This window comes from Thunnus thynnus, chromosome 22 (genome assembly GCF_963924715.1).
Source record: "Thunnus thynnus chromosome 22, fThuThy2.1, whole genome shotgun sequence".
Lineage (NCBI taxonomy): Eukaryota > Metazoa > Chordata > Actinopteri > Scombriformes > Scombridae > Thunnus > Thunnus thynnus.
Window position 1 is genome coordinate 12,474,996 of NC_089538.1, and position 17,875 is coordinate 12,492,870.

A 17,875-nucleotide genomic window follows, 5' to 3' on the forward strand; every position below is an offset into this window, starting at 1 on the left:
TTTGTCTGAAAACATCAGCCTTGAAACTTTGCTGCCCTCTACTTTATTTTTAATGATACTGCAATATGTTTTATATTTTTTTTATGATGCATATCTTTAAAATTCATAAGCTTATATACTATATATCACTTTAATAGTTTTTGCAAACCACAAAAAGTAGACTTTTCCTCTTTGTTTGTTTTTTTTTGTTTTCAATCTATTGTTCTGTCATTATCATTATTCTGTTTATGTTATTTTCTACAAAAATGATTCTATTAGTAGCCTTCACATAATCATGAAAAAAACGATTACATCAGTTTATGTTGTAGTCTGTAGAAAAGAATCTATTTCCTGTGACTTCTTTCATTGTGTCGACTCCTTCATGTTTTAAAATACATAAGAATTCAGTGTTTCCACAATTTAACATGATGATGATGTACTTTTACTCTTGTTATTGCAGTATCACAGTGTCTCCTGCAGGGTGCAACAACTACCTATGAATGCCAACAGTTCAATTTTATGTATGTGCTTATTGGAGCAATATCATAAGGATTTAATATTCCTCTAGAAACTTCCTATATATATATATATATATATAATTCACTATAGTATTATTATATATTAATATATAATTATATTATTTTAATTATATTAATTAATTATAAGTATTAAAAAAAAATCGATTATTTTCTTTTTATGATTTTCAAATGAACCTGTATAGTGTCATGAAATAGAAGTCAGTCAGAGTGAGAGATGTGTTAATGGTGGTAAATTGTGTCTCCTGCAGCAGCTGAATGTATGAACCCCACTGCCCGTTAAGTGGGATTTGATTTCTGTCAAGTCAACTGTAGTTTACCATAATATAACCGGAAATTGATACATATCCTGTTTTCTGAATAAAATGTAGGCTATACTTTCCAATATATGGAAATCAACTCAAAAAGTCCCATTCGCATGCTCCCCTTCCTACCCACTGCAGATACAGGTTTGAATATGTTTTATTTTTTAACATTGTCATTTTAAAACACGGTATTATTCATTTATTGTGTTTGATTCAATAAATCTGAATGAAAAGTCTCATAATACTTGAGGCCATTAAATCAGACCACAGACTGTAGATACTTTCTGTTTCTCAAAGACTTGTAATGCCCCTTAAAAATATTCTTCTTCATTACATTCAGAAAGAGCACAACATTTCAAGCCCAGATTGGCTCTTCGTCAGATACAGAGGCAAAGTGGGCCATTTGTTTGTGCTAATTTGATGGAAAATTTGATTGGGAACATGCACTAAAGCACTGAATTGACATGATAGGTCATGGATTGACATGGGTCTTGCTTTATTACCTTATCATGAGGCCATGACTTAAAGAAGTGCCCTTTTTCCAAATCTATTGTAGTTTGGTGCTTATATGCTGCATACTTCTAAGTTAATTTATGTTTAATCAAATTAGCACATAGCAAACATATGGCCTGTAGAGTTCCAGTACAGAAGAACTGAACAGTCTGTGCAGAGAAGGGAAGGAATGAGTCCCAGCAGTGGATTCTGCCCCAGGCCACAGTCCCCTGAAATTGCGAAGCTTATTTGGCCACTAAGCTCCAAAATCATTCAAGCTTAGAGGTGAAATAAATTCATGCCTATGACCATTTCTATGTAGCCCTTACTTTTAGATTGTCCTCTTTAAGCTGGGTCATTGAGACATCTGAACATTTTAGGGAAATATTCCAAAAAGTATAGTCTTTATAGTGTGTCTCTTAGTGTCAAAACATGTACATGTAATGAAATGTTGTGTTTTTCTTAAATGTTTCTAGTGCTCAGAGATTGTGATGAACTCAAGTAACTTGTTGATGATGTCACTGATTGTTGATTAGCACCAGGTGTGAAATATGTACACATATGGCTGTATCTGACACTTTATTGTATTAAATTTTCCTTGAGAATCAGTGAAGGTTAGTGTGGGGTCATCTCCTTTTAAATATCAATTCACTGAGCTTTATTAGGAACACCTGTGCAATCTAATATCAAGTCAAGTCAAGTTTATTTATATAACATTCCTCCATGAACAAACACTTGGCGACAGCAGCAATGAAAAACTCCCCTTTAACAAGAAGAAACCTCAAGCAGAACCGGGCTCTAGGTGGGTGGCCATCTGCCTTGATTGGTTGGGTTTAGAGAGAAAGAAAGAGGGCGAGGGAGAGGGGAGAGAGACACACAGAGATGCACAGCAACAACAATAATAACAATAACAAAAATAATAATAATAGAAATATGACTAATAATAATAGTAGTAGCAGTGAACATCAAGCTGGACCAAGGGGACAGCAGGCAGTCCACAACCGAAGGTCAACACCTGCAAGACAAGAAAGCACAAAACTCCGGGAAAGATGTCAACCCAACACAACAGCTCTGCCATAATTTCTACTCTCATGAAGTTTATAACTTGTTAATGATGATTATGTATTAGTACCAGGTGTGGGTGGTGGTGATACACTGGAGTGAACAGTGTTCCTAATATTTTGCCCCACCTGGGCAAAATGAAGGATCTCAAAAATTAAGAAAAAGTAGAATCTTCACCTTTCTGACAATGTCAACAAAAACTGAAAATGTAGAAACTTCATAAAAGGAGAAATGATAGCAGAGATGATGTATTGGTGTGCACAGGTTGCACAAGTGTTCCTAAAAAAGTGTCATTGCCATGACAACAACAGTATAAACAAAAATATAAAATACACTGTATAAAAAATAAGAGAAAAAAAAACAAGGAAGTACAACATTCTCATTATTTTCTCCTTTGCATTTGTCCTAAAGAATCTACAATGCTTCAACAAATGAACTTCATTTTTTAAAAATCTATACACCGGAAGCGTCGCCCCTCAATCCGTGTGGCTTGACGGTGGTTGAGTTTTGAAGGAGAGCGAATCGTCTGGGCTCCTTGAACCAAAAGTGATCCCGCGATTCTTAATTAGACTGTAGCCTGTCTGAACAGCAGCTCCAGAATGCGTCTTAAAATATACTGAATACATAGTTAGTGTATATTTAAAAATAATAATAATAACTGGACGGAAACATTGGACGTGATTGTTTGCAGCTGTCTCGCGCAGCGGGGCTGAATTTCGTGCGTTTACCTTTTTTTCTTTTTTTTTAATGAACTTTGTGGAAATATGTAACTGTGACAAATGAGATTGTAACATGGAGCAGTCGGCTACTCTCGACATAGAGACGCTAAAGGTAAGCATATAATCACGCAAAAATGTTTAAAATGCCTTTAATTAAAACAAATAATTAACAGGTGAAATGGGAACTAGTTTGAATGCTAATAACGCTACACGCACGCGAGGTTTAACCTTGATTTACCGTGCATACATAGATGATTATGATTATATATTAACTATGTGTGAATCATGCAATGGTGTTGTTTTATTCAGCAGTCCTAACTGGGGTTTCCCATGAGTCCTCTCTGCAACAGGTGCAATCACTGCCTCAATTGTTTCAGTGAAAATCCCAGCTGATTAAATATAAATGTAAACTGTCTGCTTACTCTTTGAATCTTGCAGTGGTTGCATCTCTCTCTCCAGGCAGGAGTGTGATGATTAATAACCACTGACCAGCGCTCAAACACCTCAGAAAAGCCTGCCTGGAGTTCTTTACATATCTCCCTCTTGCACTATACTTCATATTCTATGCATTCTTCCTCTTGAAGTATCACAGTAATGTGACAGCCTATGAATATTCTGCCTGCATTGGTTTCTCATTATCATTCCAGTCTAGCAGGGGGAGGCAGTAACCTCTTGGTACAGTATGTGCATCTCGTCTCCGTGCTGCAGTGCAAAAAAAAGCAGCTTGGTGTCAGAAAAACCCACACAGCAGAGCTACTGTTTGGCTGTGCACTCATGTCCATCCATTGGCCTGCTGCACACACACACACACACACACAAACACACAGAGAGAGCTCTGGGCTTAGTGGTTGGGTCACGCTTATCAGTGAAGAAATCACCCCTGCTCACACTGGCTCTGAACTGATCCAGCGCTTCCCACTCAGGAGGGACAAGCCTGCGAGTTTGTCTTTCAGCTCATTTGTCACCTTTAATTGGAGTTTTTTTTTGAATTCTAGGAAGTGTAGGAATCCACTGTCTGCTCTAATTGAAACAGAGGATTTGTCTAAGATGCTTTGAGACATTATTTTTGTTGATAATGCTGTGTGCAGTCTGGCAATTCCTCTGCGCGCTCCATCGGCTGATGAATGCAAATGACGCCTATGGGGTGCTGTCCAAAATGGCCCTGTTGGCTCTCCAAGGATTTACTAGGGATTAGCAAAGGAAAGCTAGTGTACTGTGGAGAAGTGTCTGTCTGTTTACATCAGCAGTTTGTCGTCTTCTTTCCTTCGTCAGAGCCCCTCAGGCAGGGACTGAAAGAGATGCAAACATTTTCGAGACTTTTCCAAACCAAGCTCTCCACATTACTAAATGATGCAAAGGTCAGAGTTGCAGCATGCCAATAAGGTCGGTTTTGTTGCACACTTTTGGGTAGCCATGTACAAATATTTTTCATCAAAGCGTCATCAAAAGCAGAGCCGCAGAAGGAAATTCTCTCTGAAAAACCTCTTCAAACAGCCTGTGATGTTCAGTCTTGTTGGCTGTGTGCTCTGATTGAACAGCTGCGACCCTCCGTTGTGTCGGACTTATTTGAGATCTTTGATCCCCGCTGTTGCCGTGCTTACAGTAGGGTTAGCTTGTTGCACCGCCATCCATCTGTAAAGAAAGGGCAACCAAGCTGCAAAATATGAACCCATTGAACAAGCTCTAGAGCTATTGTAACTCCACCAGAGATGATGGAGCCACAGAAATTGGATTTCGCATCTTAGGTAGAGAAACTATTGGCAGCGGCACCTTCACTCACATGCTTGATTGTCAAATCAACGAAATGTGAAATGGTTACATCAATGCATTGAGTTGCACATTTGAAAAGTGGCTCATGTATAATTGGCTTTCCCAGTTACAGTCTTGTATTCAGGCCTCTCTGTCTCTTTGATTGGGTTTCCTGTCAAACTGAAAAGCCCACAGAACCTAAATAAATAGGTGCTTTAACACACTGTGTCAGACTTGTGCCAGGATTGTGTCCATTCGTTTTCCTCGTTGCTGCCTCAGCGATTGTGCGGGTGTTCATACGCAGGACTGATGAGTACAGGCTTTTCAGTCATTAGTGTATCTCAAATGTTTTCTTACCACCTGCTGAGACGGCCCTGTGGGACTCCTGTGGCACCGCTGAGCGAGAGAGCGCTAGCCGATTTGCTGATTAACATTATCAGGCATTAATAACGTCTCATTTTCTTTCATTAGGGGCTTCTCAGCTGCATTTTGCTGCCTCTGCAGCATGTCACCGTTTGATCAAAACAGCATGTAGAATATCACCCTCCACGCTAATTGGTGAAGATGAGGCATGCTGGCAGTGGGTAGGGACTGCTGGGTAATTGCTGGTTTTGGCTGGATCCAGCTGTAATATCTGTAGTTAAAGCTCTGAGGACCCCTTTCCTTTGCCCAACCACCCCGGAGCAGAAAGGAAAGTGACACACTCAGATCTCAGCAGAAACTTAAAAGGGGGTTGATAAAGTAGCGTTGTGAACACATAAATATGGTCGTGCAACAAATCCACAAGGACTTTCCCAGCGCAGTGCGTGATCTACAGAGATCAATGTTTTTATTGTACTTTTAGAGAAGCAAGTTACTGTGTAGGTGTTTAGTTTCTATGAATAGAAACCGTATGTAATCACGACTTGGGTTGTAGGTGGTAAACTATCCGTAGCTTTGTACTAGATCCATCTGCCCGGTCATCTGTTGACATTTGTCTTTAGTGCACTAGAACGTATTTGGATCATTTCATCATAGATAAATCTGAATAATTGTGCACAAACAGGCCTCTTCGGATGAGAATTCTAAAAACAGTGAGGATGAGAGCACATTTCCCAGTCCAACAATTATTCTGAGTAGAGAGAGAAAGTCTCTTCTACAAAGTGCTTCTTGACTGTTTTTTGGGCCTGGAAGTTTATGTGTTTGTGTGTTTGTTGATATAGTTTTTTGTGGGCGACGGTATCATTTACAATAATGAAGCTATACCTAAGAGGACCCTAAATGACATGTTTTTTAATACATCAGTGCCTCTTATTTCCTTTCTAATGTTGTGCAAATTAAATACAAAGTGGTTAAAGTACTCAGGCACCATATCTGATTTCAGGCGTACAGCAGTTTCAAATTGATATAATACTTATTTCAATACACATTTCCTGCTGGACAACTTTTCAGGCTCGCAAATCTTTTCTTGCTTTAATCCCTGAATACAATCTGACCAAATTGTATTGAAGATTTAACAATTCTAAACAGGTTATCATTGGTTGATTGAATTTCTGGTAAGAGGCCATTGGTTATTGTAGCTGTAGCTTTCAGTTTAATTACATGGAATTTTGGCGATTTATTGAAAATTGTGATATTAGTGAATTTAAGTAGGAATTAATTGGATTTGTTTTCCAGCCTTGTATCATACAAGCCAATGTTAAGCAATTGCAGTGACCTTTAACCCCCCACTACTTCTGTTTTCTAATAATTATCAGGACACAGAAGTATTAATGGTACAGGTTTTTAAATTGTTCTACCTGACATGTGGAATTATTCAGCCTCTTTCACTAACTCCATTGCCTCACAGTGTTTTTTTTTTTTTTTTTGCATATAAAGTTGTAATTGTCAGACCTGAACTGATAAATTGGGACCCAACAAAGTGTGACATGCCTGCACAGCTCCTTTTGCAATCAATATTTTGTTTCTTAAAAGTCAAAGTTGTTTCTCACACCCGCTGCTGTTGGACACCGCCATCAGTCTATACAGCCGGCGTGTTTGTGAGAGTCAGCTGTGACCGGCATGCTGAAACGACAGATTGACAAAACGCCAGCTACTATGCAGTCCTCCATTTGCTCTGTGAATAACCGAGCTTTAGGATGCGTGACTCGACCGGGGTAATATATGCATTGAAACTCTTGCAAAGAAATCACAGGATCCACTTGCGTTGGGAATAGCGGGGTTGCCATAGAAATTACAAGGGCTGACGTTTCCCCTAGCAACAGTGGATTGAAATAGACTAAATCTGTCCAGCAGGGGCATTTCTGTAGGCTAAAAGATTGGGTTTTAAGCCGTTTTGTCTTGGTGTTATGTTAATAAAATTACACAATGGTCTGTGCAAGTTTAAGTGTCTGTTAGACTGTAGTTAAGACTTCTAAGTTAAGATAAGACTTCTTCCAACATTGTGGAAAGTTGTGAAATTTGTGTGACACTGCACTGAGAGTTTATATTCAGCCTTTGTGTAAGCACCTCTCATAATGCATTCGTCCCTCAGCTGTATCACTGGTTAAATTGGAATCACTGACATTTCTAGGCCAGCGATATGGGTCATTTGTGTTTGCTGCAAAGTCGCAACATCCATTTGTGAGACATCTGCCACCGCCGGCAGATGTGACCTGAACTGTTCGTCCAAGGAAACAGTCACGTAAAGGGTGGATTAAGTTGTGTGGCAGTGGTAAGCCTGCGGAAGACTCTTGTTAGATGCCATGTTTGAAGAGCGCCACCCTGTATTATTATCGTTCCGGTTTAGAGATTGTCCAATCATTCATGCTCTTCCAAGGAATGCTGTGCATGATGGGAGTTACAGAAAGGATTTGGAGGCTTCAGTAAATAGCCTAAACATTACATTTTGGTGGTTTTGTAAAACTTTGGGCAGCTGAAGTCTAAGCCAGTAAAATACTTTGTCAATTTTTTAAAAATACAAATTTGTAGAATTGACATTTTATTCTTTTAGGAAGGTTGTAAATTAGAATTATCAGATTAATTTATTAGTCAATGGACAAAAGTGGTTCACATTCAAGTTCTAACTTCTCAAATGGGGGAATTTGCTCCTTCTCTTTGTCATGTATCATAGTAAACTGAATAACTTTGGGTATTGACTTTTAGTCAGACAAAAAACAAAACATTTGAAGTTTGTCACCTTGAGCTCTGGGAAGTAGTAATTGTCACTTTTTAATTAAAAGAAATAAATAAAAATACTTGTTAGTTGCAGCTTTTAATGTAAATCTAGGGCTGCAACTGATAATTAATTACTGATTAATCTGCAATTTTTTTTTCTTTTTCAATTAAACAATAATCGTTTTGGCTATGAAGTGTAAGAAAATAATGAAAAATTCCCATTATAATTTCCTAGAACCTAATGGGACATATTCAAATTGCTTGTGTTGTCCAACCAGCAGCCCAAGAACCAAAGATATTCAGTTTACTGTCACATACGATAAAGATTCCTCATTTGAGAAGCTGGAACTAGTGAATTTTACAGCGAATATTAAAAATAACTGAAAGGATTAATCATCAAAACAGTTCCTTATTAATTTTCTGTCAATTAAACAGCTAATGGTTTCAGCTCTAGATGGTGATCTCTAGATGATGACCCTGTTTTAAGTAAAAGCTTAAAGCACTGGATAAAGTGAAAATACAGGTATTTTTATTAACTCCTGACACTCTGCGAGACGTATGCCTATTTCTAGCACCAGCCCTTAACCACCTGATACACCACATCCTGCCTGACGTGCACTGTTACACAATTTTACAAAAAAATTTGGATTCAGGGTCTGTAGTGGTTTTATAATCCCAAAAAAATCATTTCTGAGGGAATATTGATTTATTGCAGTAAAAACAGACATTATGTGTAGCATTGTTCCTTCTGTAAGCAAATCTATGTGCTGATGAGTTAAACACACATCAGGATACAGTTTCTTCTGCTATTTAAAGCTTGGTCAAGAAATTAAGTTCCTCTTTGGAAAAGTCACCAGCTTGGTGAGCTGAATAGTGCTTCCTGTGCCGTGGTTAATGAGAGCCTGTCAGGAAAACATACAATCTAATGATACCTGCCTTCAGTGTCCTATGCTAATGACTTGCTGAGTATGAATAAAGCTTGCAGAGCATGGATCCTGACTTGACACACGCATGCATTATACTCACTGGAGTCCCTCTGGGGAAGACTGCACAGGTGTGTCAATTATGGATGTGTGCTTCATGCAATTAAAGCATTTTACACTGTCACATTGCTCCTGTGAAAGTACGAGACACTTTTAAAAAGTCTTTGACATAGGTGGGTACCATAAAACATTCTGCAGCTGCTTAAACATTTTATCTTGGTTTGCACGACCAGGCGCTTTGCTTTATTCATTATCTATGCAGGAGAGTGGGATGGCAGGCCGCCTCAGTATGAATTCATCCCGACAACAGCTGAACAGAACAGTTCAGAGCTCAGCCAGCTTTGCTCCCCGTTGATGGGGAGTTTCATACTGTCAGCCGGCAGACACGATCGGGTGGAGAGCAGCAACTGCTCACCCTCGCCTGGACGACCGCACTTGACAGACATCATCCTCTCTGATCTCAGATCAGAGCTCGCATGTAGAAGGTTCTCGGAGGCTGGCAGGCACTTAGTTACTCAGCCAGGTTGGAGAACATTTTTCTGGCACTAAATTGGCCCTTTGTCTCATAATCCGCCCCCTACTTTTATTAGTACTGAGTGGAAGAAAAGCCACCTGTCATTTCTTTATAATGTGAACATTTCAAATGTGCTTTAGAGATGCTTTTCAGTTACAAAAAAACCCCAAAACATTACTGGGTTGCCTTGGTTTTAAAGCTCACCCGTGGCAACCGTTTCCATCAGTTTCATATGTTCTGCTGGATGTATCTCCATAAAGCCTACTTAGTGTGCGTGTTGTCTGAAATATTTTCCTGTGAAAGGTTGGAGGGCAGTACATTATAAAGATCTTCCCCCGAAGGGGAGCAGTAAACAGATCAGCTGCAGGAAGCTGCCACTCATAGACGGGGTTGGGAACCGAAAACTGGTTCCAAATTAGAATCAAGTCCAAAATGCTGAGAACTAGGTACCTGCTTATCAGTTCCTAAATGGGATAACCCTTTATTGTTGCAAACAAAGGCTTCGCATCTGCCAGGACCTGTCTATTTCATGGATCAAGGCAACAGCATGTCGGTTCGTTTAGATACGAGATTTCATGGCTGATGTCACATCAGTAGTGAAAGATGGACCATGGTAAACGCTCAAAATTTTGGCTTCACTTTATTAAAGAAAACAACAAGGCGAAGTGCATGGGGGAAGCTGATTAGCTGTAAGTCAATTAGCATCGCAAACAAAGCTGTGACATGTTATTAAATCCATGAATTCATACATGATTTTCATTGTAAAGGACATAAAAACAAGCAGAAATGTTCAGGACTTGCTTTCTAGGACTTTCAGTTAAATTATTCACATTAATAACTAAATTTGGCCACAGATTTCTATTTATTATCTTGACAAAGAAGGGCTTTTCCACTTCTGGGTCAGTTATTCCCACAACTGATTACTAACTTTTGATCGATGAATCCTGACTGAATCTTGACTGATGATCTCCAATTCCCATACTGGAATGAAACACCGCACCTTTTGGGTTTTTTTTTTCAGAATGGGCCCTCTGATTTGGTATCTCTTAATAAAATAAAGTCACCCACATGACCTTGTCTTTTAGGCACAGAGCTTGATGGATTACTCTGCTACCGGTTCAATTTCTAGAACTATGTATGGGCCGCTGTTTCCACGTATGTCATCACAAGAGTTGTAAACAAGGGAAAATAGTAATTTCCCCCAAATAATTCTGCAACCTTTATTTAAAAATGTTAAAAATCAGTTCCCAGTGTATAACATATTGAAGTAGGTCCTTCTCAGTCCATTTAATTACCAAGAAACAAGGATGTTTCAGCTTATACTCAGCTTATATTTATGCCATGCTTTCATCTTTTGTTCTTTATTCAGTAGCACCACTTTTCAAAAAATTGTAAGATAACACAGTCGTGCATCTGCCCAGAGTCATTGTTAGTGGTGCTTTCAAGTTAATAACCACTTAGAATATGTGATTGCTTCCGTGGAGTGAATCTATCCTTGATAGCCATCTGACATAAAGGCTCCTGTGTGTGTGTGTGTGTTTCAGATTACCCAGGAGCAGTTTATTCTTGCGTCCCAGTCGCTGCACCTCCAGCGACCAGGCTGTGATGCCGTCTACCCAGTGGGTCTGTACGGCTGGAGGAAACGATGCCTCTATTTCTTCCTGCTGCTGCTGCTGGTCACCATGATAGTTAACCTGGCCCTCACCGTCTGGATCATAAAGGTCATGAATTTTTCAGTGGTGAGTACAGCACAGCCTCCTCTGAAATAAAGCTGATAAAGTTGAGAGGGCATCAACATATTTGTGTGTTTGGCTGCTGTTTGTTATGAACTGATTTGGGACAACAGTTGTTGGAAGACTTTACATTTTTACTGTTCTTGACAAGTACTCTTTCCTGGATAAAGGTCCACTGCAGGGTTGCAACTACAACTTTCATCAATCATTTTATCGATAATATATCAGAAAATTGTAAAACAAAACAACAAAAAAAACCCTAAAAGGTTCCCACAGCCTAAGGTTATGCCTTCAGATTTCTTGTTTTTGTTCAACCAGCCATCGAAAACCCATGAATGTGAAAAGGCAAAGTTTCAAGTTGCAAAATAACATTTTAAAGAGACTTCAGTTGGGAAATATTGTGAAGCACAATGATCTCTTTGTTAAATGCCGCTAAACTCTTACAGACTTAAACAAATACCCACAGTATAGCTTATCGCTAGCCCTCTAAAGTTAACTTTAGTTGTACAATAAAAAGCTTAGAAATTTGTGATTTTAGATCAGAACAACAAACAGTAAGTACTTGGCATCTAGTGCACAGCAAGACTTTGTACCAAATTACTTTTTGGAAGTTTTTTTTACTGTGTTCTCAAAACAGTGTGACATGAATTTTAAAGACAAAACACAATGATAGAAGAAACACAAATAATGATAGCATCAATGTGCATCGGACTACTTTGCATAGTTTACTGTCTGAAAGTTTGAGGAAGAGTTTATCTATAAAAACTAATTTTACAGTTTGTAGTTGTATGTATAGATCTTTCTTTTTGCTTTCTTTCTTCTTAGTGTTGACCTTTAATACTAATCCTAATACAAACCCTGATGTGAAGACTTTTTTTCATCATACAAACACCATCTCTCATGTTGTGTGCTTTGGCTCATCTGAATTTGATGAAGAATTAGAAAAGACTTGGCAGCAGCACCAGCTGACACAGGATGTGTTCATCTCCAACGAAAACCAAACACACAGCCGCTGCGAGTCCCTGTGACATTTTCAGGGACATTGCACACAATTTACCATTTTGTCAACAAACCCCTGATGGCAGCATCTCCCCTCTGTGACGGATGCATCCCCTGGCTATTGGCTATCACTCCTCTACTCCTTCGCCTCCCATCAATCTGTGTCACAAGCAAAAGACCTTATCAGTGCTGTTGGTGTCGCTCCAGAAAATGTACTCCACTGCTCCCCATCTCTCAGAACATGGGCAGCTCAATAAGAAAACACGTGCCAACATATACCCCCTTTTTACTGGAACAATAGTACATTGTGGTTTTATTTGTCACTGACAACCATTCATTATTACCAACCATCACTAGAAGGCTGTTGGAGAGAAGTTCTCCAACTAACTTTAACATTTAGAAGTTAATCTGAGCTCCTGGTCCTGTATACACAAAGGATTTACAATTTATCATCAGTGGACAAGCAGAATAAAAGGTCCTACCACTATCTCACAAATGGCACAGTATCCTGCCAGGAATCACAGATTGTCCCTGTCTTTCAGCAAGAGTATGACCACGTGTTGGGGCACATGACCCTGACTATAGGCTACTGCCCAAAAGCATTTGTTTTGACCATAGGCTGTATGTAGAGATGGACATAATGAGGTGTGATGTCACCCATTGGTTCGTAATCAAGTAACATTAAATTTACCCAAATATTGCATGACATCATCCTGTGAGGGTCTTGTTAGTGTCACTCCTGAACCACAAACACAATAGACCTGCATGTGTGGAGAAAAACATATTTTTTTAGTCTTTAAACAGAAAAAATATCGACTTTCTAAAGAGAAGTTGATACTTTTTGAATGGGAGTCAATTGGAGCAAGGATTTTTTGGAGCCAGCATCTAGCTTCAGCCTCAAGGTGTGGTAGTTGCCGCTTGGTTTTGACAATGAAGTTGTTCTCAATACTGCAAGTGTTATGAGAGATTTTCATCTTAAATGCAGATGTTACTTACCTCGTGTGGCAGCTGGATTCACAACATCAACATCATGCAAGAATCCATCTTGTCAGGCTTCAAGTTATGAACTGGTGTCCAAGACGCAAGACGGTGTAATTGTAAGACGGTGATGGCCAGATAGTTCATCCAATCACCTGCCAAGTATTTTTTGAAAATGCCTGCCCTTTTCCAAACAGTGTCCAAGGACGACTTCTCAGATCATTCTGTGTAACAAACCATCTGGCACGTCAGGTTAGCTTAAACTGTAGCTACAGCTCAAACTCTCAACTTAAAAAAGTATGCCTGTCTGCCAAGTAAGAAGTAGTTTAAAGGGGCACGCCAGTGATTTTTAGTTAGGGAGTTCACAAGAGTCAGATTTTTTTTTTTTTAATTAAAGCAGCAAAGACTGAGATTTCCTGACTTTTAGCCCGTAGTGTAGGTCAAGCTGTAATGAAATAATAAAAATGCTTGATCCTTCACTTCCCATAATGCAACCAATAGCTTTTCAAAATCACATCTCCAGTTTGAAAAACACACTTTCTACTACAAGTCTGAAAGTAAGAAAGCTCTGCCAGATCCACAGAAGACATTATACAATTGAATAGGAGTCATCATCGCTAGTAAATTGAGCTTCATGTGTAAAATCAGTAAGGTTTCTCCTTTGCTTAAGTCTTATTTTCATGTTCATGGCCAAATCCCACATAAAGATCACAAACAAATAAATTGTTTATGTCCTCCAAGGTCAGTGGAAATGTGCTCCTAGGATTATGAGATATCCTGCTTAAAGGACAACAAAGTAACAGTGACCACTTAATCTCTTTGGCAGCATTTATAAATCTGCCATGATAATTGTGTACTTTTAAGGCTGCCTCCACTCTTAATTCAGTGGAGGCAGCATTCAAACCACCCATGAACATTGCTCAAATTATACAAAAAACATTTCTCATTGCCCAGCCATTGTAAACAGAATATATTTCACAAGCAAACATAGATGCTTAACTTCTTTACTGGTCTAGAGATAAGTCACATGGGTTGTTTAGGTGTCCTTTTTGTCTGGATGACATATTAAACTTGATCTCTATCTGCACCACCTCTGACACCTCGTCCACTGCTCTGGATCAAAGTGTAGCACCCAGTAGCTTTATAAAGCTCAACTGTGACACAACTTGTATGTGCTTATTGAGGATGCCAGGCTAACCTTGGTTGTCGTCTTTGGCTGTACCTTTTCTTTTAAATCCTGAAGAGCAAAATCTGCCAGTTTATGTTTTTCCACCACACTGCCTGTATCTGTCTATTTCTCTTGTACACTGATGCCTCATCCAGGCCTTCAGCGTGTCACGATTGGACTGTTGTAACTCCCACCTACTCGTCTGACTGACTGCAGCATGTACGGACTCTGCTGCCTGACTTTTCACGCCCACCTAATCACCTCCATCTCAGCACTGGAGTTGCTTTAAAGTCTTGCTGCTGACATACAAAGAGAACTGCCCCACCCTCCTCCTCCGCTTCTCTGACTTTGTCCTCCTGTCTGTCCCCACTCCATGTGTGATGGAGTCCTCCCAGGCTGTACTCTACCTCTATAATTCACTCCCTCCACCAATGGACTCTTTCAACACAATCCTCAGGACCCATCTGTTCACATACAGCCTCACAAAGCTGCCCTCAAACTTCACTTTGCTCATTGTGGTGTGGCACAGCAATCATCGTGTCCAATTTCTACTGAATTATCTACCCACAAAATCAGATCCTGAATAAATATGCCACAGAGTTGTAGAGTCATGGTTCATTTTATACAGTATTTGTAATTTTATTTTCTTAATGTGACGCATTTCCAGTTGAAAAATGTAACAATTCTGACTGGTTAGACCACTTCCCAAAACTGTGTGGGTGTGTACAGCCTGAGCTTGATTGACATCTTCCTCATTCTCCAGTTAGCTTTGTTGCACCACCTGCTAGGGTGGGACAATTTACATCTTTATAATTGGCACCTTTTATATTAGTTAGTGACCTCACATATTTCCTAGCATACTGTAGCTCCACCCACCTTCAACCTGAGCAGAGATTTAATCAGCTACATTAACCAAAAACACCTGTGAGTGTGCAGGATTTAAAATTTCCATTTCATTAAAATGTAGTGAAGGGTGTAGTGAAGAGACTTACTTTTAGTCCACACTCTGCCAGTCCATCTTTAATTGTTGACAGAGATGACAACATCTGGTTAAGTGCAGTTTGAATTTGTTTTTATGCTGTTTTATCTAATTTTAAAGCCTATTGAGAGCCTGAAAAACAAAAGAATAAAAATATGACAACGACAATATCAACAGTTTCTGCTTCTTCTACAACTAGATGTACTACTACAAGTACAGCAACTACATCTAAAACTACGAATATTTATATATATATATAAACAAATACTGCATGTATATACAGTACAAGTATAAACAGTACTACTAGTAACAATACAAGTACAACTAATACTAATAATACTACAAGTACTACTACTAACAAAACAAGTATGTAATATAGTACCTTTCACAGAGCAGGTCACAAAGTGCTTCACAAGAGTAAAATTGTTAAAAACATAAGACCATAAAAATAGTACAATATAACATACAAAAAAGAAACAAACAAAGCAACAAAAGCAACAACATAATTTAAAAACACACAAAATACAAACATTATGAGGTGAGACAAAGGCCAATTTGAATAAATGAGTCTTCTGCTTTTTAAGGGTGTCAACAGAGACTGCAGATCATATGTCTGTTGGAAGAGTGTTCCACAGTGTTGGAGCCATCACTTCAAAGGCACCATCACCTTTTGTATTAAGTTGAGGGCGAGGGACAACCAATAAGCCCTGCTCAGACCTAAGTGTCCTATTGGTAATGCATCGAGGTCAGAAATGTACATGGGTGCCTGACCATGTAGAGCTCTATATCTGAACATAAGAACCTTAAAATTAATCACAAACTTGATTGGAAGCCAATGTAAATGGGTGTGATGTGAGTCGTCCTGCTGGACCTGGTCAACAGCCTTGCAGCAGTGTTTTGGACCATTTGTAGACGGACCAGGAAGGACTTGCTGAGGCAGGTGAAAAGGGAATTAAAGTAGTCCAGCTGGGATATAAAAGCGTGAATAATCATCTCTAGCTCAGTTTGTGACACAACAGACCTATGTTTGGCAATGTTTCTTAGATGAAAGTAACGTGAACATGTTAACGATTTGATATGTTGATCTAATATATTTGATGTGATTAAATATAACACCGACATTTCTAAGATTAGTCTGTACAGCTGAAGAAAGGGACCCAATACACTGAGCAACCTTGGAAGCTATGCTATCTGAAGCAATGATAAGGACCTCAGTCTTATCTGCGTTTAGTTGTTAAAAGTTGTTAGCCATCCAGTCCTTTATGGCAGTCAGACAGTTCTGCAAAACAGATAGTTTGTCAGTCTCCTCAGGTTTAAAGGAAACATACAGCTGAATATCAAAAGTGAGAGATGCCTTTTAAATTTGCTAATAATATGACTTAAGGGAAGCATATACAGAGCAAATAATATAGGACCCAATACAGAACCCTGGGGCACACCACAGGAAAGAGCAGCAGTTTCAGACATGTAGGGACCAGGCAACACAGAAAAACTCCTATCCGAGAGATAGGAGGAGAACCAGTCCAGGGCACTCCCAGAGACACCCACCCACTGCCTAAGCCTTTCAGTCAGGATATTCTGATCTACAGTATCAAAAGCTGCACTAAGATCTAGCAGCACCACAACAGATCATTCACCCACATCAGAAGACATCACTCTGTCATTGGAGACTCTGAGAAGAGCTGTTTCAGTGGAATGCTTCTGACGGAAACCAGATTGGAAGTTATCTAAAATGTTGTGTGCAGTCAAGACAGCAGTGAGCTGTTTGGCAACAACTTTCTCTAAGACTTTAGATATAAAAGGCAGCTTAGATATAGGCTTGTAGTTTTTGGGAAGGGATGGTTCAAGGTTAGTTTTTTTCAGAAGAGGCTGAACAACTGCATGTTTAAAATAGGCTTGGACACAACCAGATTGCAGGGAGCTATTTATAATAGAGACCAGGCATGGACCAATAGACCCAAGTACATTTTAAGCATGGATGTTGGTAAAATCTCTGCAGGGCTGGAGGAGGGTTTGATACTGCCCACCAGATCAGTGAGGTCTTGCAGAGAAAATGAGAGAGAGAAGCAGTCCAAAATTGATGGCTGGGTTAAATAGGCATAAAAGGGAGTAGAGGAGGGGATGATGCTAGCCCTGACACCTCTAATCTTATCCACAAAGAAAGAGCAAAAGTTACTGCAATCCTTATTTGAAAAGACAGGCACATCAGGAGGTGCAGGAGTGACAGTGTTGTTGATGGTATCAAACAGGACTGTAGGGTTGCGTTTACTGGAGGAGATTATGTTGGCAAAGGAGGAAGCCCTCACATCCTTAACCATGTTGTTAAATTCAGTGAAAAGGTCTTTGTAATGGAGATGGTGTATATGGAGGTTAGTGGATTTCCACAATTGCTCTACCCTCCGACATTTACGCCGGAAACAATGAATGTTGTCATTTAACCTTTTGTTAGGGGCCACTTTATCCAACATGGTGGAGCAATGTGTGATAGAGGAGTGGACCACACAAGTAACGTCAGTGTGAGAAGACAACACTGTGCTTTGGTCA

At 39.4% G+C, this 17,875-nt stretch overlaps 1 protein-coding gene across 1 annotated transcript in view; it reads left to right on the top strand.

Moving 5' to 3' along the window:
* The first annotated feature begins 2,844 nt into the window (after positions 1-2,844).
* The window catches only part of LOC137174375 (zeta-sarcoglycan-like), a 41,661-nt gene continuing 26,630 nt past the window's right edge, over positions 2,845-17,875 (top strand). The window contains exons 1-2 of the mRNA XM_067579610.1: positions 2,845-3,205; positions 11,019-11,213. Of these exons, the coding sequence (XP_067435711.1) occupies positions 3,167-3,205; positions 11,019-11,213 (234 nt within the window). The 5' untranslated portion in view covers positions 2,845-3,166. The remainder of the gene's footprint in view (positions 3,206-11,018; positions 11,214-17,875) is intronic.